General features: G+C 44.2%; 1 protein-coding gene across 2 annotated transcripts in view; it reads right to left on the bottom strand.

Moving 5' to 3' along the window:
• Positions 1 to 248: 248 nt before the first annotated feature.
• Positions 249 to 23,533, bottom strand: part of RIPK2 (receptor interacting serine/threonine kinase 2) — a 610,101-nt gene continuing 586,816 nt past the window's right edge. For both annotated transcript variants that reach the window (XM_069621311.1, XM_069621312.1), the window contains one exon: positions 249 to 1,046. In XM_069621311.1, the coding sequence (XP_069477412.1) occupies positions 703 to 1,046 (344 nt within the window). In that variant the 3' untranslated portion in view covers positions 249 to 702. The remainder of the gene's footprint in view (positions 1,047 to 23,533) is intronic.

Below are 23,533 nucleotides of genomic sequence, written 5' to 3'. Positions count from 1 at the left end.
TCTGCTGTGGCGATGTCTAGGAAGTGTTACTCTTCAGGGAAGATCATTACGAGTTGTGAGCTGGTATATCGTTATTCTTCAGGGAAGATAATTACGTGTTGTGAGCAGGGACTAGTTCTGGATGAGGGTGGAGACCACTAGGGAGGTGTGGAAAACTAAGGGCACATGCAGCATTGAGTACCAAGTAGAAAGTGGGTGAGAAAAGTTCCTGTGGTGTGTTTCGAATAGGGAATTCCGAGAGATGAGTGTATAGGTGCAGTACCCAGGCACAAGCTTTATTTACACATGCACGTTTTATTTGTGTTACTCAGATAGTCCGTGCAACTTCTACCAAGGGTAGGTTGACTTTCAGAAATGTTTGTGAATCTGAGAGTATTTTCACTTTTAATTAATCAAACTTATGTATTGTAAACTTGGGTATGTGAGGCAATTTGATATGAAATACGGCTGTACAACATGAGCAGAAGCTTTGAACATACCATTAGATTGTCATCTGACAACAGTCCACAACGCCATCATAATGCAACGTAGGCGTTTCCAACAGCGGTAGAGATGGCATTTGTTTACAGTCTGTATATTGTCTTAATTTCGCATCACAGGATATTTTAACTGTTCCATGTGGATTCCAGATTTTTTCCTTAAAAGAATAGTTAATACAGATGCATAGAAAGTATATAAAAACCATCTAGAGCAGAAGACATTTCAGAGACTTCTGAGAAAATTCGGAAGGTAAGATGCACTTTGATTCTCTGGTGAAAAGTCAGGGAATGGCTGCAGACCCATCTGTCTGTTGTCTTTTAATCTGCAAACTATAATTCTGGCAAACTCTTCGCCCTTGCACGTATCGATCAGCTGTCTCACTTTTGAAGTCCTTGTTGGCTTTGCAGTTATGAGTTCATAGTCCTCCTTCATCAAAAGTGACTTTGACAAAAGTCCATCCAAGCATTGATTGAGGCAAGCTTCAGTCATCTGAGACACAATATCCTCCCTTTTTGTGTCGATCCACTGATGTGCTACACCTTGGTATATAGTCTCGGACAAGAAATCTAAAAAGCAGAAAATTAAAAATATTGCAGATTTTAGAAAACAAAATAATTTACACTTTAAAATTGTATGCAGCAGGGGAGCAATATCAAGTATTGAGTTTTCCTAGGTAGGACCCACTACAATCAAGCACTTTCTAGGCGCCTCATCAACCACAACCCAAACAGAAGAGATACAGGAAAAACACAAGAACATGATGAGAGGATTCAGAGCCTGCTAGGAAAGAAATGGGTCTTTCATTGTTTCTGAATAGTCCGAGTGGGAGCCAACTGCTTTCCGAGGGGTAATGGTTGAACTGGATGCTTTCACAGTGCTCATAATATATCTCTGACTCGCAAATCAATAGCATGCCATAGTAACAAAGCCCTGGCCTCTTCTACAATGCGAATGAATCAGTATTGATAGATTGAGGCAATTATACTCTTGCCAAAAAGAAAACACATACATATGACAAGCTATGTTCATTTTATGGCATTAATATTCCCATACAACTGTTAGTTAAAAAACAAAAAGCATATTTACTTTGAACAAAACACTCAAACTTGTGTGACCCAGACCTTTGTCAAAATCAGCGAGAATGAAGTTTGAGGCAAAATCAAATTCATCCACCCCCGAAAAAAATGGTTTTCAGTGAAGCACCGTGCAATTAATACCAAACAATACTCAAAATATTATAGACCAGACAGAGTGGGCTAGATTCTCAAAAATAAAAAAGTGGGCATTCACCACTCCCTGCCAAATCACCTCAGCCGAACTACTCACTGCCAAGCTAGCTATCACCCCCAAACAGATGATCACACTCCTCATCATATACAGACCTCCCGGTCCTTTATCTACATTTGCTGAGGACCTTTCCCACATCCTCGCTAATAACACTAAGACCAAGTCTCAAATCCTTGTATTAGGTATTTCAACCTTGGCTACCAAGACCCCAATGATGCCTTTGCCCATGATATCAACAACCTGCTGCTTAACTCAGGCTTCACACACCAGGTCACTTCGCCAACCCACTGTAAGGGTAGGATTCTCGACTGGATAGCTGATCTAAACTGTGACACTATCATCGAATCCAATCAACCATGTGCCTGGACAGACCACCACCTAATCACATTCAGCATCCCAACTAGAATCATCCACACTACTCCAGATATTGCACCCGCCACAACCACAAGAAATAAGCGCAACATAACCTGTGCTAAATTACTCCCACTCATCCTCCCTGCTCTCAATGATCTCTCATCCTCTTGCTCTGATCCTACAGTCTTGGTAGACATGTACAACCAGACAATGCTGAAAGCCCTCGATATTATTGCTCTTGCCAAACTCAGAAAACCCAAACCCCGGGTCCACCTCAACTCTTGGTTCACGCCACAGTTGAGAACCCTACGCAAGGAAAAAAAGGACCCTCGAAGCTCGCTGGAAAAGTAATCCAACAGAAGCTAACAAAGCATGTACTGCCTTAGCTACTCTAAATTACAAAGAAGCCATACTTCAGGCAAAAAAAGAGACGTACAACAAACGCATTGAAACAGCCCAATCTAACACCAATGAGCTATTCAGAATTTTAAAGGAACTGAAATCCCCTGCCACTCCACCAGACACCTGCCCTAAAGACAGTACCTGGTGTGCGAACATTCAAAAGGCCCTCCTTGGAAAAATCGTCACTCTCCAGACAAAAATCAATGAAAAAATGGTTTGCAGGACAGCCTGCACCACAAAACTCCCCAGGTTAATATTAACACCAAACCTGAATCCTTGAAACCATTCAGCTTCGCACCCCTCTCCATCATCGAAGTTGAACACATTATCAATACCCTTAAACCTTCCAATTGTCAGGGGGACCCATGCCCTGCCACCATTATCAAAGAGGCCTCGCATAACCTAGCGCCCTTTATCACCACACTCAAACTCCTCATTTAGCTCGGGGATTGTCCCGGACAACCTCAGGGATGCATGGGTTATCCCTCTCCTCAAAAACCCACTTTGGATGCTAACATACCCACCAATTACAGACTGATCACCACGGTCCCTTTCCTTCTAAAAATTCTGGATCGTTGCAGATCCAAGATTATTTGGAAACTAATAAACTCCTGGGACTGAGGAAATCTGGTATCCGTCCTCGATACGGTACAGAAACTGCTCTCTTAGACCTTAAAACCCAGATTGAAGACCTAAAAGACAAGGGTAAACTTGCCCTCCTACTCCTCTTAGATCTCTCCACAGCTTTCGATTTAGTAAATCACCAAATCCTATGCCGCCACCTCAAAACCGCCGCCCACTTCTCGGACAAAGCCACAACCTGGATCACTTCCTTCCTTGCTAATAGATCCATTAGAGACTTCTCCCCCGCTGCCAGCGCTGATCCCTCACCAGTCACTTGTGGAGTCCCTCAAGGATCATGCGTGTCCCCGAAACTCTATAATACGATTACAAAACCCCTTTTTGACATTTTGGATTATCTCGGTGTCACTTATACTAGCTACGCCGATGACACCCAGATACTCATCCCTATCACAGGTGACCACAAAGCCGACTCGCTAGCCATCAACGCCATTTACCAAGTCATCCAGGCCTGGAATGCCCAGCACGAACTGTACTTGATTGATGAAAAGACCGAGATTCTCATCCTTGGCTCCCATCAAAGCCTCAGTAAACTAGCGCATCGTTTAAATCTTTCACCATTGATGGTAACACCATCAAAGTGGCTAAAGATACAAAAAAACGCTTGGAATCTACATCGATTCCACTATCTCACTAGCTAGGTAAACTAATGCAGTTTTATCGGCTGCCTCTTACACATGCAAGCTTATCACAGCATGCCGCCCCTTCCTATATCCAGCCAAATCTAAAATTGATTACTGCAATGCACTCTACCTGGGTACCAACCAATGTAACATTAAAAAGCTACAAATCATCCAAAATAATGCCATCAGAGTGGCTCTTAACCTACCCAGGAACCTCCACATCTCTGACACTAGACGGAGTCTTCGCTGGCTCTCAGTCTCCCAAAGAGTCTCTCTTAAAGCACTTGCGCTCACACACAAAAGCCTCGCCAACCAAGCACCCAGCTACCTAGCCAGTAGATTTACACGGTTTATAGTCATAATATCGAAAAAATAATGTTGAATTACAAAAATGTCGAATTCAAAAATGTCGAATTCAAAAATGTCGAAAACACATACATATAATAGAAAAAGTCATTAATTCGAAAATAAAATGTCGAAAAAAAATTCGAAAAACCAATGTTAAAATAACTATGTAAAATGTCACACATACTAACGTTTTTTATTGGGGGGGGTCCCCCCAAACCCCCCATCCCAAACCCCTACCCCAACCCTCCACTCCTCCCCATCCCCCCCAACACCCCCCATGGATATACCTTTAATTTTTTTTAAAAAGTATTTAATAAAACATTAATTAAATAATTAATTATTAAAAAACCCCATCCCAAACCCCTACCCCAACCCCCCCCTCCTCCCCATCCCCCCCACTCACCATGGATATACTTTTAACCATTTAAAAAATATATGTTTTATAAAATATAATTGATTAATTATTTATTTAAACATTAATTCAAAATAAAATCGAAAAATTCGACATTTTTGTAATTCGACATTTTTATTTTCGACATTTTTTTTTCGACATTTTGACTTTCGATATTATTGTATTCGACATTATGACTGGACACCGATTTACACTACACACCGCCGTGAGACCACTCAGAACTGCCCAAACTAACTGCCTTGCTAACCCGCGCTTTAACCTCCAGAGATCGGGTGGTCGTAGCTTCCCGGTCCTAGCTTCGAAACTATGGAACACACTACCTAATCCTCTTAGAGCTGAATCTACCTTCCCAGCTTTCAAGCGCAAAGTCAAAATCTGTTTGTCTGCCCAAGACCTGCCTTGACCGTGCTCCTTGGCCCCTGAGTCATTTATACCCTATACTGTAAATTTGTACATATACTGTATTTTCTGTATAACTTGCATATTCTCTCCTAATGCACTGTCTGTACTGTACACTTCACTGTTTTGTTCTATGCCTGTAACTAAGCGCCCGGATGCCCTGGGGCGCTATATAAATAAAATAAATACAAATACAAATGAAAAGGTGGCATGAACAAAGAAAGTGTACCAAAATCCTGATTCACAAACCGAGACCACTGGGTTTGCTCCAGAAAATTGCCTTCAACATTTGCTCCTTTCTCAATGTGGAGCATGCCGCCCAGAAAAGGACTGAGTGCACCCCAATCACAACCTAAAACCCAATATAAAAGCACAGCACAGAGAGACGGGTATACATTCCCAAAATGACCAATTCAGTAGGCACGAAGCTGATGCACCGACTCATGAGGAGTGAAATTATGTATGGATCATCGTATTTCGAATGGCTGATGAAGGGGACACTGAGAGGTACCACTTTCCACTACATAATCATACTGGAGATGGTGAGTTAGTGAAAGGATGCCCTTGCCACACCCACGAAGCAAGCCCATGCCATACCACCACTAGTCAATGAACTGTCAGCCCTGTATTTGTTTTCAAATGGCTCCTTTCAGATCACCAGTGACGTCATGGTAGTGATATCATAATCCTCAGAGTCACTATCCCTACGCAAGGTCTTCAACTTAATCCATACATCTGCCAGGGTATATATAGACATGCATCATTATTCATTTATTAGGGCAGGATTAGTGAGGGCATTTCATGACACAGCTGGGTACTGTGTGTTTGTGTTGCCAATGATTGCATCCAGGTGGCCCTCATGCCCCTGCAGTCATAGAACAAGTGTACAGGAATGAGAGGACATTAGGAAGTAGAACACTTTTTTTGTGACTGTCTAGCAATCACATTGCCAGTTTGGACAAAATGATAATTAAATGCATAATCCTACTATACAAAGCAGAATCATAGACATTGCTCTATGATATTCCTAAATGACAAAACTACCACCGGAGACATTTAAATGGTGTACTCACATGGGAAGTGATACACTTTACAAAGCAAGCTCACCACAAAGCTGACGATAAACAATATGCATAGCCAAATTCTCAGATTTATTATGCACATGTGACAAAAAAGAGAGTGAACATTAATCAAATAGGCTGAAATACTTTACTTGTGTGTTTTAGGGTGTATGCTCTCTTTTTTTGGGGCATCCAATGAGGTGCAAAGGGATGCTCTTATCAGCATTTCCACATATAAAGTGTGCATTTAACAGACGCACCAAAAACATGTGCATCTCATTAGATGCACCATTAACTGCCCACTTATTTGTGCCAAAATGTGAGCCCCTTAGTGCACTGGGCATTTTTTTGGTGTTTTCTTTGTGAACTGGTCAACTCCAAAGAGATGCGCAATGGGGCAGGTACATCTGTGCGTCATAGCGCATCGCTTGGAGATCCGCCTGTTTTATGATATGGCATTTTTACGCGCCTGTTACAAGGCGCAACGAGGCAAGGGAAGGGGAACAGAGGGAAGACAGACAATGATCCTACTAGGCCAGGTGTCATTCAGATTGCACAAGTGCATGGGAAAGGGGAAGGGGGAGAGTGCGGGGGCAAGGGCGAGGGACAGTGCAGTACATGGGATAAAAGAATAAATAACAGTAAGTAGAAGTACGGCCAGCAAGTGGCAAGGGTTAGTGCAGACAACATGTGTCAAGTGCTGGTAGTGGGACTGTAGGGATACAGAAACAGTCCCCAAATGCGGGGGTTGCCAGGAAGGTAGTGCAGGTGTGCTACTGGCAAATGAGGGGGTCTGGGCCCGGGATCAGAGGGTGGCCAGGTAACCAGTGCAGTGTCAGTTTCAGCCAGGAAGTCAGCAGGGGAGAGGAGGAGAAAAAGCAGAAGCAAAGAGAAAGGTTTTGAGATGCTTCCGGAACCGGAGAAGATTCTCCTCAAGTTTCAAGGAGGCAGGGAGGCCATTCCAGACGGAGGCTCAAGCCGGAGAAAGAGAGCTACCACCAACTCATTGTTTGGAGAAGCGACTGACCCTGAGGGAGTTGGAAGCGGATGAGCAAAGAGCTCGAGAAGGAAGATATTTAGGAAGAGAGAGATGAACGTATTGAGGCCCCAGGCCCCAGAAGGCCTCGTGGACAATGCATAGGGTTTTAAACGTATTCCTCGCAGCCACAGGGTGCCAGTGCAAAGATTTCTTTCCTGGAGAGATACGATCCCTGGGCTTGAGGCCAAGGACAAGTTTTGCCGTCCTGTTCTGGATGAGTTGCACAGGGCGGAGAGTAGAAGCAGGTAGATTTAGAAACAGGCTTTTGAGAATCTACCTCAGTGCATTTGCGGCAAGGTTTCCGTGTAGTTGAGTCATAGAATCCTCGTTATACATCTTTCAGTAATCACAAATCCAGTTGTGCCCTGTGACGATCGGTCAAAAAAACGTAAAAGATTTATGGTGTCCTATCCCTGGCAATGCAGGGCCCACCACTGTTAAGTACTGGACCTCGACCTGAGAGTCTGATCCTAACAACTGCTTTCTAAGCATCACATGGACACTGCCTTACTCAGAGAAGACACTGACAGCCAGTGGAACAGCAATGCCCCTCCCTTTGACACACACATATCCTGCTCCTACAGTATTTGACAGCAATGATTAACTCATATTAATTATGTAGCATTTCCTAAAGTGCTTAATGCCCGAGCCCTACTTCTAAGGGCTGTATTGGTAGGTTTCATTATTCCACGACTTAATGGCACTCAATTCATCGACCTCAGAAGGATGAAGGACTGAGTTGTGATTGAACCTTTGTCCTGCAGAATGAAAGCAGATGTCTGGGGCCAGGGTTTATGTCGCCAAGCTACTTTAAAATTGCACATTTGGGGCTGTGGGTAAGTGGGGAATTTCATAGTAGGAATTTCTGGTAACTCTCCAGCTTAGCCAGGGCCCTTTTCTGTAAGTCTATTGAATGAATTGGTCAAGCCGAGACTTAACAAAAAATGACTTTTGATGAAGAAATAAGAACTCAAAATATGAAGATAAGAGTCAAGATGCACTCATTAAATTTGACAAAATTAAACATTCTCTCTGGGTGCATAATATGGCTGCCTGGTTTGTTCCATGAGCTTTCCTGTCCCAGGCATTATTCTCTCTTGGCGACCAGGGCACACAAGACCCGATTTACCACAGGGAAAAACAGGAGGAAAGGAATGGATTCAGAGGGTCTCGGTAGATAGGTGTCGGGGGGGGGGGGGGTTGATAAAAACTGAGGGTAGCTAACTGTCAAAGAAAGGTAAAGAATAAAAACCCTCGGACACTCGGCGAAAGAAAGGCCACTCAGAATGTTCAGACTACAAGAGATGTAAACATACCCAGACTGCGCATCAAACAGCTTAAGACGCTATTCTCTCTCCCTTGCATCCAACACGTTTATGGGCCAAGTTGACAATATGTCCCTTAGGCTCTTATAAAAACCCATGTCCTAAATATTTTACGACTGCGCTAAGTATATGTGAATACATGCTGTGCTGTTTGCTCGCATGCTGTGCTGTGTAACTGCCTCGCACGTTATGCATCGTCCTTTACTTTGTACTGTTCTCTGCCTCAACCAAAACTAGCTCTGCGAATAATGTTCTTGAAAGCATTTCAGGACAAACAATAGAATATCTAAAATATGGCACGAATCGACCAACTGGTTTTCTTGTAAAAACGCGCAAATATCCGAATCCGTTCTTATCACCCTACATCCCAGCTCACCCTAAATTCTACAGTATTGGAGTCATTATAAAATGCACACCTGCGAGTAGCAATTCCAAACACCCTAGGTGAGGAACAAGGATTTATATTAGCTAGAGGTGGGTCCCAGCAGATCCATGTGTTAATAACTCTCCTACATGTATTAACCAGGAAGCCCAGCCCGCTAGCAGTGATAGGTACTGCTGCTGAGAAAGCGTTCTATTGGGTCTGCTGTGATGTAATATGGAAAGAACTAGGAGCGTTTCATATTCTCCGAGGGCGAATTTTTGAGAGGGAAGATGGTGACCACATCAGGACCCTGGTCCCTCATGTATGCCGAGACGCATGGTTATGTAGGGTTGGTACCAGTGTGTTGGTGACTACTACTACTGTCATCGCCTAAAGTGATCAAGAGTGTGAGTGTGAGAGTACACATGGGTTGGAGAAGTGGGATAATACTGAATGAGGGTTGGGCAGAGGCCCAGTAGGGCAATATCTGAATAACTATTTGCTAAAGCACAGCCCTTGCAGTTAGTTATTATCTAAATGGTAGAGGCCATATCACTTATATACAATATCAAGGCACACTTGAATCTCTTCTGCTTATCCCCTTAAAGAATTTGTATTAAAAGATTGAGTTATACTATTGAAGCTGCTAAACCACCGAAGCCACATACTAACAGTGTGCCTGTTGTCATATAAATCTAACAGAAACACAGTGCCTTTGGTCTATTTGCTTGTGCTATCGCTGTTATGTGCTGTTGGCCTGGTATAATGACATCAGACCACAATAGCAATCGCTTTTAGCAGACCTGTATTAAGGTACAACATTTTCATACAATACTTCCACTTAATGTCGGCCTCATTCTTTTGAAGACAGTTGTTTATATCATGTCTGCAATCAGCTACATGTTCACGTTTTGGAGGAAATTAACTTTTCCAGGGGATATAAAGATACATTTAGCATTGACACATTATATGTATTAAGAAATCACTATAAGTAGACAAACATTCTGCTTCCAAAATTATCACAATCTTCTTTCATAAGTTCATCTCTTCTCCCATGCTGCTTCTGCTCTCCAAATTAGTTCCACCCGTCAACCATCTCCAAACTCCGTCCAAATGCTCCTTCGCCAAACAATGGGCTCACTTAGCCCTCTGGCTCCTCCATTTCGGATGGACTTACTGTGAGTTTGCATCTGTGTGAGCAGTGGATGGGATTAGTGGATCCTTTCCAGCAAACCTGGGTTCATTCAAGGCCCGGTGGGGTGGAACAAGCTTTCAAAAGTTGATCTGCCATTTTGGATTTCATATAGCATTCATGCCCACTCAGGAGAGCAGACATGGCCGGTAACGGCCCAACAGCCTAAGCTAAGGCAAGCCCGAGCAAAGAGAGGGCCTCAGCTCGGGCTGTGGACTGTTACTGGTGATGTCCACCCTACTGAGTGGGCATGAAAGCCATTTGCACCATGGGGTTCATCCAGGGTGCGGATGGCTTTCATCATCTCCTGAGGAAAAAGAAAAGAAAAAAAGGAAGGAGGCCCACCTTATGGAAATATGCCTCCCCACATTAACAAAACAAAAAACAAAAAGATGGCGCCACCCGGGGAAAGGCCTCGGGTGGCTAGGAAAGCGGGCAGGGAATGTGTATTCTCGCCTGCTGTTCCAGCCACCTGATTGGCTGAGCGCACTTCCCGAGGTGCAAATCGTGCTTCTGTTATGGTTTCCCTATGGCTGCAGGTCCTGTAGTGTGTTTTGTGTCTGCTGTGCCACGGTGTGAATGTTGTTAACACCTAGTGTAAGCCGTTTTATATTCCCTGCATCTTTGGTCTTTGCTCCAGTAGGCGAACTAGTGCAGCCAGCAGTGGCAAAGCTTCCTGTGGGTGAAGGTGGATACGCTCTGAGAACCTTTCCCCAGAGGTTTACAGCAGTCTCAGAGGAAGGCTGCATAGGATTTGTGAAAAGGCTCTTGTGGACTGCGGGGCTGAAGAGCTAGTCTATGAGCCCAGTACGTTATCTGTATTTCTGATTGCGTTACGCCCCGATCTCCTAAAGGGGCAGTGTTATTTTTTGTTACTTGGTTTCCTATCAGTTCCAAGACCCTTGTTATTAAAGGGACAATATCTCCGTCTGTCACATACTTTTCTATTAGCTCCAAGTCCAGGGTACTTAAAGGGAAAGTGTTTTGGGGCCGAGTGAGGATGTCCAGCGACTGTCCCCCGCAAAGTGACAGGGACTACATGATGGTGACTGGTGCATCTCCCATATACCTCCTCCGATACCATCATCCACTAGATTGGAAAGACACCGAACCCCTTTGGTCACCCGAATAGAAGCCAGATACAAGACTTCATTATAGACCAAAAAGCATGGCAGTGAGTAGGATGAAGAAAGCAGTGTTATGATTTTTTATTTAGACAAATGAGAGATGAGATGATAGTTCTCAGATACAAAACAAAATTCAAATAACAGAGGCCCTCATTACGACCCAGGCGGTAAGGGGTTTACGCCGGCGTAAACTTCGCCGACCCTTACCGCCTGAGTACGAGTTCCCGTAGCGCCATGGTGATTTTAACGCCTGCTTTTTGCAGGCGTTAAAATCCATGGCGCTAAGGGACCTTGATGTTAATTACGCCACCGTAATTTACGGTGGCGTAATTAACGCCTTCCCCACTCCCTTTATGCCCTATGGGGCAAAAATGGGAATGGGGAAGGGTAAATGGGGATTGGGGACTTACCGCCCCGCCAAGGTCGGAATGGGGCGGTAAATCCACCAACCACCATGGCGGAGTTGGCAACTTAGCGCCATGGACCATGGTGCTAATAGCACCATGGTTCTCCGCCAAGGTCGTAATGAGGGCCAGAGTAAGGGTTTTGATACTTGAAGTAAAACCTGGACCAGTTAGAACATTTAAAATGGAGGAAAAGGAGCAGGCAGTATACGAAGGGAAAATCAAAGTAAATGAGAGTACTACTCAAACTGTAGGATGAGCTAAGGAAGCAGAAAAGAGAAGGAACAACGTTTGGATATGCTCGTATTACAAGGGGGTTGAGATGCCAGGAAATACAGTAAACAGTATATGATCTATCTTCGGAAAACAATGATAACAAAACATAATAGCACATTAGGCCTAGAATCAGAAATTCAAATGGCTCAAAGAGCAAGACAGAGTATGTATTAAAAAGAGCCATAGAAATATACTTGTAAACGTTCAGACTATTTTTCCAACTAAGGGTACCATTTGTTCCTTAGCACAAAAAACAAGTTGCATTCAGGTAGATGGTTTTACTTGTGTCATATGAAACAAACCAGGAACAATGGCAGCTGGAAAAGATGAGGCCTGATTTTTAGTTTCATGCAGATACCACAAAACATCCATATCCCACCGGGCTGAACAGTGATACATAGTAATGCGCTGCATACGTTTAGATCAATAGAAAGTAGTTGGTATTTTTGAATAGTTTGAAACATCAGATGCAATGCAAATCTAGGAGTGAGAGGAGAAATGAAAGGAGATCATACTCATCCAAGCATGGGGTCAGCTTCCCAGAGGTTTGAGTAGGGGGAATGAGAAAGGGTGGTGGGGAAGATAGGATGCAGCAGCAGCCAGAGAAAAATAGCCAAATGTAATGAGTGTCAACCGAATTTGCAACATGTGACCTAAGTGGCTGACCACCGTTTGAGAAATCAGATATGAAACAAATAAGTTCACTTAAACAGACAACAAAGAAAGAATGTATCAAAATGTATCAAGGAAGAGACAACGTACACAAATAGGCATTGCCTATATGTATGGATAATTAAACATTTTTAACCTAGAATGTACATGCGGTTAACAATAGGAAAAATAAGTAGGGCTCTCTGTTCAGCTATAACAGTTCAATGGAAGCTGATGACTGTCTGATGGAAGAAACCCTTCTTAAATGGATTGAGGTTAATGCCACGACTCTTGTGGTTAAAGAAATACTACGCTCCAGTCAGAATGCTAACACACAGGGCTAGGAAGAGTGGTCCAGAAATCCGCCTTCTACTCTCAATGTAGATTGGTAATTGTGAGACTAATCGTTACCCATTGAGAATGAATTCGTATTAGCTGTCTACCCAATTATGTAATTGTTGGAGATTGTAATGTGAATCAAAATCCCAGAATAGATAAGTCATCTAAGCATTCACAGGAAGCAGTGGTAGAAGTGTACCAAAATAATAAGTGGAACTGTGACTCACGCTGGGGGACAGAGTAGGCAGGAAGAGAGTAACGTGCAACACATTTGCAGCCATGCTGGTTGACAGCCAATTGAGTTGAAACAGGTTCAAGATTAGCTGTAACTGCTATTGGGTGGTAAGGTGGAGAAGTGTGCTCTAACTTCACAAAGAAAAGTTCCGGAATGGTAAAAATGTTTGCAAAAAGTAGTGGAACTATTAACAGTAAAAAATAAAAGTAGTGTAACGCTACTCCCAACCGTTCCCGTTCACTTCGACCACTGACAGGAAACCAATATGAAAAAAATAGAACATTAAACAAGACACTGGACTGCACGTCCCTCATTGACATGGTCCTGCCGGAGCCGTTGGTGCTTTCTTTTAACTTAGGAGTGCACATAAATCAACATTTAGAGCTGCTTTAATCACGGGTCTGACGTGAAGATCCTTCGTTCTAGGACCCTTACTAAAGAAGGAAAGACTTAAAGGAGCCACAGGGACAGCCCAAGGGTCCTGCACACGTTCAAAGAGTTTTCTGCAGGAGCTATTAAGTTCCCTATCTTGTCAGAGAGGAACGAGACTAGAATGTCGTATCTTTCATCCAAGCCAAGCAGTAAGGACCAGTGTGGCCGGCAGGCGTCTGGTCCCCCTAATTTACAAAATGACTGCCTGAAAACCCTTAAAGCATAAAGAAGAATAGGGAAGTAAGGGATAAACCAGACTAAGGAAATTTCCAGCCTCAGCCCTTCCTGCATGTTGGACTCCTCACAGTCCTATTAGACATGTTAATAGAAAGCACATCAGTAACAGATAAAACAAAGACCTGCTGTCTACAGCAGAGAGAGGTACTGAGGTTGTAAGCTTTGTCATTCCATTATGCTCTTGCCTGGGTGTCAGAATGCATGCTCTGTTCTTCAGCACCATTGAAAAAAAAACTCTCAAAAGAAGGAAGATGCATCACAAACCCAGTGCACCTCAGCAAGTCATAGGCCTCAGATTTCCAGTACAGTCCCCTGGAATGGGCATTGTGATCTAGACACATACGCCTGCTCATACCCAACTTTTGATTTTGGGACATCCTAAGGTTTCTTTTGGTTTTTTGCAATTGTATGGTATTTTTATTTGGTGTTTTTATTTTGATTGTTGGTAGTCTGCAGCAACTGCTACTTATAAGACTAGGGTGAATTTAGAAACCTGACAGTATTTTCATGGGTAAAGAAGTGAAAGGGATGCTGTTGAAATGGATTTCTAAACTCTGGCATGGTGGACAGCGATCAGGAGGCCACCATAGCTATAGTGAACAGGGGAACCTCTGGGAGCTGCCACCAAACCAATCAAGGTAAGCATGGAGAGTGGTCAAGGCTAAGTCTCAGGAGAGGTGAGTGGGGCCAGAAGTCCACAATTAGTCCACACAGTGAATCAGTCCCTTTTACATGAAAAACAGGTTTTTTAAACACTGACACCAAAACAGCTTTGCATGTGTGTTTGCAGTTTAAAGCAAAACAAGAGAAAAATGTATCCCAGTCAACATAAAGATGCCAGGGAAAAGACATGGTGTGTGTAAACAAGATGATGTGTGTATTATGCTTCACATGCAAAATACTGGCAACAAGGGAAAAGCAAAACTTTGTTCCATGGGTCACATGATGATTTAATTTAGGCCCAAGGCAGGCCCTTTTGGCCTGTTGGTGGGCAAACCTCACAAAGAATTCCCCCACTGCAAGCCTGGATTTTACATCCCTGAGCTATTTACAACTGCAATAATGACTGTCCTGCTAAGGGTGTAAAAAACCAAGCGTCTGCCAGACTTGCTGTCTCTGAAAGCCTAGCTCAGGGCAGGTTAAATGGCTCTAGCTGGTGTATCCCATGTATTTACGAGCTGCAACCAACCAACCAACTTCAAAGAGACTAATACAAGTCTCTGGTCACAGGATGGCCCAAAGTGGCAAATGCAAAGTCTGGAGGAAGGGAAGCTCATATTAGCACATATGAAGATTCCCTTTGTTTAAATGGACTGTCACAATGGTTGCAATTTCCCATAAACCACAAGTTGCACTGATTGCAAGTATGTTTCATTTTTCAGATGATTTGCAGGTGATTTTGCTGATGGAAGATTCCTCCATCTGCGGCTTAGGGAATTGTAATGGTGAGCTAAAAGGTGTTCCTGGCTGCTATGAACATCTCCCGGATCTAAGAGTTGGCAAACTGGCATGGGTGGGGTAACATTAGGCATGTGGGGAATAAACTGTTCCTAATGATTATGCCTTTTGTAAACACAGCAGAAAATTGCCAAACGGCTATGCAACATGGTGCAGACCTGGCTGTTATTTTATTAAATTCCCCTGATTACCTGAATTGGAAAATACATATATTATGGCAGTTAATAGTAAATCACGAAGTTTTTTGACAAATAACTAGTTTCTGTCAAAAATTTGACCAGAGAACAAATGAGGATTTCAAACATAAGCCAACCCTTAGAGAGGGGATGAATTTGGGATGTGAGAGAAAGGTATATGTCCAACCCAATTTGTGAGAACCCTTGCAGAGTACTCCCCAAGATTGTAACCTTGATGGTGTCATCACAGCTATATAAAGTAGTGGACTATAAGGAAGGGAGAGAGCTGCTGAAACTTACCATCTGGCAGCCGCAAGGTATCATGAAAGGAGATTGCATCTGGGTGGAACTGTCTCTTGCTAGGGAGGCCTTAAAAGGTGATTGAACTCTACGGTGAAGAGCTGGGGACCATCCTTGAGAGTGGAGTGGCCAGAATCCTGACCTGTGCTTCCAAAGGATCCTGACATGCAACTGGCTTTCCTGAACTTTAAACTGAGGTTTCCTATGTAATTAGAATTGAACCCTTTGCAACCAGAAGGTGGGGGGGGGGATCTGCTGGCCTTAAATCATTTCCTTTATAGAAGGGGCGTGGGGACCAAACTGTATAACTGTGTAGATCCTTAACCTATTTAACAAAAAAATATTAATGTTATGAATCCCCCTTGGCAGAACACCACAGGTTGATTTTTGTTAAAATTGGAAATTAACAAAGCTCATTCATGTTGTGGGCTGAAAACTATAGACTGTAATTTAATTGGTAAGTGGAGGAGGGACTGAAATCCAAAATTCTATAATCATCCCAATTTGTGCTATCCAGCATTCCCTACACAGCCCTGTAAGTGGGGGAAAATGGGGTGGTACTGAAATCCATAATTCTTAAATCATGCAATTTTTTTGCTATCCAGCATCCCCTACACAACCCTTGGAAGGGGGTCTGAAATCCAACATTCTCAAATCATCCCAATGTTTGCTGTCAAACTCCCCCAACACAGGCCTTTAAGTGGAGGGGGTCGGAAATCCAAAATTCCCAAATCATTCACATTTATTCTGTCTGACTTCCCCAGCACAGATCAACATAGGACAGGGGTGGGGGCAGGGGCTCTTAAAAGAAAACTGCTAAATCACCCAGTGTTTATTTTAAAGCAAAAGTGTGGGTGAAATAATAATTGACATATGCATTTGCACAAATTTGTAAAACTTAACTGATAGCCTTTTAAGCGAGCTGGAAAATCGAAATTGCACTGCATTGCACACGTAATTGTGTTCGTTCATTAACCAGTTCGATTATTTCTTGAAGTGAAATTTGAAGAAAGTAAAGAATTGTTATATGTGTTCTTCCCAACCCATTTGTGTGATGTATTTATGTTGAGAAAAGTTTATTGTGTTGTGCCACGGATAAAGTGATGTATGACATTTTTGTGCGACTTTCTTAACATCTAATTTAAATAAATCTAAATAGATTTCCTGTACACTGGCCTGGTTCTTGGCTCAATGGTAGCTTAGGGGGGAGGAATCCAAGGGGCATTAGAAGAATTGGAGATAGGGATGAACAAAAGAACTGACATTAACCATTTATTGTGTGACACTTAGCTTGTGGAGGGGAGGAACTCCCTATGCTGAGGGGGACCTCTCCTGTTTCAACAGTCACAGTAAGTTAGTGTGAAATAATAAATTCACTCCGTGCACCCCTCCAATCTCCCAATACCTGACAGGGAAGGCAAGTAATTAGATACATCACCAACAGTCCACAGCAATTCCAATCACAAGTTGTCTGGGGCCACCTGCCCAAAAGTTCAAAGTTTCCAAAGTGTTTTAGGAGTTGGGAAAAAAGTTGAGAGGAGGGTCCTGTGGATGTGACGAAGGATCAAGAAGGAAGTTCAAGGAGTTTAATGGTGAGTAAAATGATTTTCTACCTTGTTGTGGGCTTCTGCAAAAGTGTTGACAAAGCCAATAGTTGTGACACAAATTAAAACCTTTAAAAGGGTGGAGATAGGGAGTAACGGTAAGTATTGCTACAACTTACCACCCATACTCCAATTATTCCTCAGAACTGGCAGGTTGAAGGAGGGTCACCAGCGACAGTCAACTAGATGCAGAAAAGCCGGTTCCAGCAATTGCCACCGATGCATGGCGACAGCAGGTGTCGCAGATGTTGCAGTAGAAGAAAGCCTCCTATCTCAGGACCCTTCGATACAGGGATGCCGAAATCCCACGGACATGCTACTTACAGGACAAGTTAACGATACCAGAAGATCTGACTCAAAACACAGAAAGGTGATGTTTGTACCGCGGTAGCCCAAAACTGGGGTTGGTAAATCCACTGCATGTCCCAGGAACACCTCCGAGGACTCCAATTGTCATGGCACAAAGAAAACGTTGAGGCTGGTTGTTACCACCAATCCAAGAGGTTGAAGCACTGATGGTCTTCAAGGATCAGTAGCCAGACAGTGCTCCACCAGGATTGCAGCAAGAGTTAGTCACCAGGCCTTCTCAGGATCAGTCTTTGGGCCTTCCTTCCATATGTTCAGCTACCAGGATACTTGTCTCCTCTTCAGATCTCTGGGGAATGGCTGCAGGACTCCTCTTTTTATCCAAAACCCAGGTGAGCACCGAAACACAGCCAAACCAATAAAAGATCTGCCCATCACATACACCCCAGCAGTGTCCCAATCAGGAACCACTGGAGGCAAAGTCATGCATACACCCCAGACACACTGAAGCCAGTTTGTGGATTGGGATGAGACAGTCCAAACATACATGTTCCAGCACTATCCCACAAATAGCACTGCTTTCCCAGTGTGAGAAACCTGAAGGTGTCTCACCCGCTAGTTCCCAGGGACCTGTCATCCAGGTGGCCAGGACACGGCCATTGCTTTTGGATCCAGTTCCTGGGGGTGGACCAGTGTGGGAGGATCACCTCAGTGAGGGGTCCTCAGGGAGTGGAAGTGGGACACCAGATGGTGAGAGGCGGTATCCCCTTCCCTGTAACACCTTCACCCCATTCTACCAGGTAGGATACTTAGGAACTCAATCCCCCTTTCCCAACACTAACACTTTCTCACAGACAGCTCACTCTGATAGAAAACGGGCTAACACACCAGCCGTATACCTGACATGCCCCAATACAATGGTCAGGCAATCACTGACCATTACACACACCTGACTTCCATCACACTTCCCCACATGGATAAAAGGCAGAGCACAAAAGCACACTCTGAGCAAGGCAAAGCACACAAGGAAGCAGCGGTTCCAAGATGGCAGTTTAATACAAGGTGAAAGACGGAAAACTGAAGAGGATGGCTAGGAGGGAAGTGCTCTTGACCTTTTCAACGAAGGACCATTACTTTCAGGAACCTTCAAAAATAGGAAACGTTAAGACCAGGAATTGAGGCTAAAGAACACTGCATTGCGTCGATAGTCAAGGCGGGGAGAATCCTTTGCCCGCCGTGGTACTGTCCTTGGCTCCTACAACAAAGCAGCGCTAAGTTAGCACAGCCGGTGAGTTGGGGAGACTGATAACAGATCGGTCTTTGTTGAAGCCAAGTCTGCAAGCAGCAACATTGTATAATGAAACTGAAGAGAACAGTGTATGAAACGTATGTGGCAAGCGATGTAAAAGCACAATTAACCACCACATGAGAGATTGAACTTTGAAGTCAAGATAAGATACCATAAACAAAGTGGTCCATTACCACATGGGTGCTTATTCGAAAGCCTCTGTTAGGTATCCAGCTGAAAGGTGGCAAATGTTAAGAGTTATAAATAATTGTGAAATCAAAGTGGTCCTGCAACGGGTCAAGCAAAAACCCTATGCAAATTCGAAAGTCTTCGATAGTTGATGAAATTGGATAGAAAGTTGATCCGAGCCTGGCAGAGGGCGATCAGCTAAAAGCTTTTGGTTAAAGCAAGTTTGTTTAAAGTTATGAACATTGTGCTTTAAGGAATCTGAGCCCGACTGACGGAGATCCGAGATCTGAGCCCGACCGAGGAGGATCCGTGATCTGAGCCCGACTCCGGGGGATCTGGGGTTAACTGTGAGTCCCTCGGGAAAGAATATCCTACAAGGAATTAGATGCATAAATAATGCACCAATATTGTGGTGAAAGGATCTGAGGATGGCTGAGGAGGATCCAAGGTGAATAGCGAATTGGCTAAGAACTTGAGTACTTATGATAATCTGAAAAAGGAAAAGAATGTATCATATGTTTGTCACATCAGGCCCTCTGAATGAAGAGACTTTGAAAGGAAAAGGCACAGAAGGCACTGATGCTAATGATTGAACTGTATCCTCGTGCTAGAGAAGCCAGCGACTGTGCTAAGCTCGAGTATACATTTCCCTGAGCTGAAAATGTGGGGAAAAGAGGCCAACGGCCTGAACATCCTGACATATCATTTTGGAACACTTCTTTCTTTTTTGTAACATTTTTTCACACATTATTTGTATTAAGAGGTAAGAATTGGTAATAGGTGTATTAGTATAGGCTCTTTTTATTTTGACAAGACACTACGAGTATTACCTTATTATTATTTCATGGTTGTAGCTTGCTCCCATTTGTAGATTTAGGATTAGATAGGCGTTTTTCGAACCCTTTTTGAAGTTCAATAAACACCCGTGAAGTGTGGTCACTTGGATCTGTCTTACTGTTGATACCATGCCTTTCTTACACGAGGCAATGCATGCCCATAAAATGATTTTCCTGGCCTGGCAAGGCAGGAAGAAGGCTCAAGGACAAAATGACCAAAGAAGAAACGAAAAACCTTGTGATACGGCCATGTTAGGACACTCGCTACAGTTAGTAGCCAAACGCTAGAAAGCCAACTAAAAATACTATAAAAATAGTACAAATGGAACTGCTGCCAAATGTAGTAATACCAGGCACACCTTCTCTGCTACCTAAGCACCTTACATGAAATCCCCAGGATGTGTCCCACCTGTACAATGCTCCAAATGGGGAGGATCATACCAGCAAAATGCAGGACAGCCCAGGTGGTTATGACCTTTACACACATGTCAATGGACTATGTCGCAGGTCAGAAGGAGGGCGCGGACACTGAGGACATTTCCACCATGTTTTTCCTAAAGAATACAAATAAGGCCTATTTTTCCCTATAACTATCCAATGTTCCCTGCCTACTTTGCTAACTAAGGTGCTCGTCAGTCGTCGGTGAATGCCCAAAAGGAATAAGTCTGCTGTTCAGAACTAATCCTAACTGACCATACCACTAGTTTAATCAGCTAGGCAAATGACTCTTCTCCTGATGGTTGTGCTTCTGCACTTGTCTTCCCTTCTTTAATAGTTCCTGTTAATATGCTATCTTTAAATAGTCTCTCATTATCCTTTGTATCAGTTCCTGTAACTCCCTTATGGGACTGGCAGTCTTTTTCTCCTGTTTAGTAGGGGTTTTCCTTCCCCTGGTTTGAGAGGGTTCTGAACATTCTTGTATAGTGCCTTCTCCTCTGGGACTTTGGCTTCCCAAATAATTATAGTTCACCATTTCCTAGTATGGACATTCTTGTGCAATGCTTATCCTAGGGACCTCACTGGTCTTTATTTCACAATTATCTCTCTCTGTTAAGTTCCACTCTGTTTCTTGGATAATGGGTTATTTTCCCCTCTTCCAAAAGTAGTGATTCTCCTATTCTATTTGTCTCACTCTTTGAGGTTTCTAGGTTTCTGTATTACATTAATACACTTCAAGTTCATGAACTTGGTTTTCACGCTTTTGTCATTTGTACTGGGATGAGGTTCTCTGATTCTATAACAAGTCCCCTTTGGCTTCCCGGTATTCCCGTTCTCTGTGTTACCTTCAGTATTGCAGGGGAACGTCTCCAGTGCCCAGAGATACTGGGCATCTTGTCCTTCCTTTTGTTTGCTTCTCAGTTCGCTTTCCACGCCATCCGTTATTTGCAGGTTTCCCTCTCCTTCTTGGCTTCTCAATACCGCTATGGGTAGCCAGTCTGTTTGTTGCTTCCTCCGTGGGGTGGTGTCAGCGTTATTGAACAGCAGTCTGCCCACCACAATTGCTTAATGGTCACGCCACCACTGACCTTTCTGCTCCGGCCATCCCAGCTTCTGACTCCACGTACACGACAGGCTTCCAGCGCTTCTTTCTCCTGCTCGCAGCAGTTCTGAACTTCATGGCTTTGCAGTCTGCTTCAGCTCTGCCTCCTTCGAGTGCTCTACATACAGGGAATTTGCCCTGTCAGTATCTGCCTTTCTCGCTCTCTTCTCTTCCTTTGTCGTATCCTCCTTCTTCAATGCACTTGTCGCAGTCATTAGTCCTCCTAAACTGAGAGAGCCCAAAATCCTAGCAAGTGTAAACAAACACTTCCCTTCCAGCAAAGTCAACTTCATTCACCAGGCACTATCCATGTTTGTTGTGACCCGACAGGAGTGGCCTGCGCTTGATATAATGTTGCAAGTTGAAAGGTTTCTGAATGAAAGTTTATTCTGCATGTGAGCTTCAGGTACCCGAACAGAATATAATGTTTCAAACCAGTGGTTTCCTAGCTGCTGATCTATTTGCCAGTGTATGAAACAAAAGTAATTATACATTGCCCCTCAGCAAAAAGTTCTTGCACCAATGATACAATGCTTAAAATCCACCATAAATCAACAGTTTCTGAATATGTGAGTTCAAACATCTTACCAAGAGGTTTCACAGCACTAAACTCACAGACTGAGGGTACAGAAGAGCTGGGTCAAAGTGGCCCTACTTGTCCTTCCTGAGGAGCTTGTTCAAATCCCTGCATGTCCATGATGGGTCTCAATCCCCGTCTTTCCTCGGGATCAAAAAATAAAGGGGAATACCATCCCATGTTCCTCTCCGCTACAGCCACCAGTTCTATGGTGCCTTTCTCCAGCAGGGATTTGATTTCCTGCGCAAGGAACGGATCCGGACTCTTCAAAGAGAGATTCCCTGGTGGATTGTCGTGAGGCCTCTGCCGGAAAGGAAGACAGTAGCCGTGGGCTATGATTTCCAGAACCCACACATCTGAAGTACTGGCACACCATTCTACAAGATGCTGCGCCAGCCTTCCCCCAACCGGCGAACCATGGGACATGGCCTCATGACTGAGCTAAAGAGACTGCGGCAGCGCCTGAGGGCAAAGAGGCAACTGCCCGAGTGGCCTTGGCACCTCGAGTACCTGATTTTCTACCTCTGGTACTCCTACGGTGGCCCCCTTGACTTGCAACTCGCCTCGATCTACCAAAGGAAGAGTAGTATAAAGGAACCTTCCCTCCATTGCTGTCCCCTAGGACGAAAAGGCAGAGGTTGGCGAACTGCAGCGCTCAACGACTTTGCTGCAGCTTTGGAGGTCTGCAACCTCTCAAGGCTTTCATCAGCCTTGCTGCCAAAAAGATGTTCACCATCAAAGGGCATGTTGAGAAGCCGGGCTTGTACGTCAGAAGCAAACCCCAACTTCCGCAAACACGCAAATCTGTGCATCATGGTGCTCGCCGCCATGGACCGGCTGACACAGTCAGCCACATCCAGACCCGACTGAATGGATTCACACATGGCATCCTTGCCATCCTGAACAAGGGAAAGAAAACCATCCCGTTCCTCCCCTTCGGGAATATGTTCAGCCGCCAAAGACACACAATTCCACAGAGTGTGAGTGAAACGTGCTAAGGCACACACAGAGTTGGCTGCCTGTAAAGCCATACCCCCTGAAGAAAACACTTTCTTCGCCCAGCCATCAAAACGTTTGTTGTCCCTATCCGGAGGGATGGTAGGGTACGACGCCTGCTTTGCTGGGGCCGTAGCCACCTGCACCACCAAACTCTCCGGAGTGGAGTGCGTAGTCAAGTAGCCGGGGTCGCTACTGTCTGGACAGTATTTTTTCGCCAATGACTTGCCCACTGCTGGAAGACTCTACGGAGCAGTCCAAGCCGCCGCCACCCTTCTCTGTAAAGCCATATGAATTGGCAGCACCCGGTCAGTGGGTGGACCTTGGTCAAGGTTATCTGTCAGGTCATCCTGCAGAAAATCCACTGGTAGCGCAGACCACCCAAGGTACTCCGTCACCCTCGACATGAGGCGCCTGTACGAAGATTCAGCATGCGTACCAGGCTCAGGCCTGCCAAACTCGACCTCTGGGGAGGTATCAAGACCACTGGTGTCGTGCAAAGACTGATGCAGGTCTTCCAACTGGCTAAAACCAGATAACAGGTCGTCAGGAACCTCATCAGGTACCAAACCTTCCTCAGACCCTTCATCCACCTCAGAGATATAATCCACAGCCTGGAATAAATCCCTGGATG

This window comes from Ambystoma mexicanum, chromosome 5q, assembly GCF_040938575.1.
Source record: "Ambystoma mexicanum isolate Mex_15411 chromosome 5q, UKY_AmexF1_1, whole genome shotgun sequence".
NCBI lineage: Eukaryota > Metazoa > Chordata > Amphibia > Caudata > Ambystomatidae > Ambystoma > Ambystoma mexicanum.
Note: the sequence above shows the minus strand (reverse complement) of the source record. Positions and strands in the feature narration are given on the sequence as shown.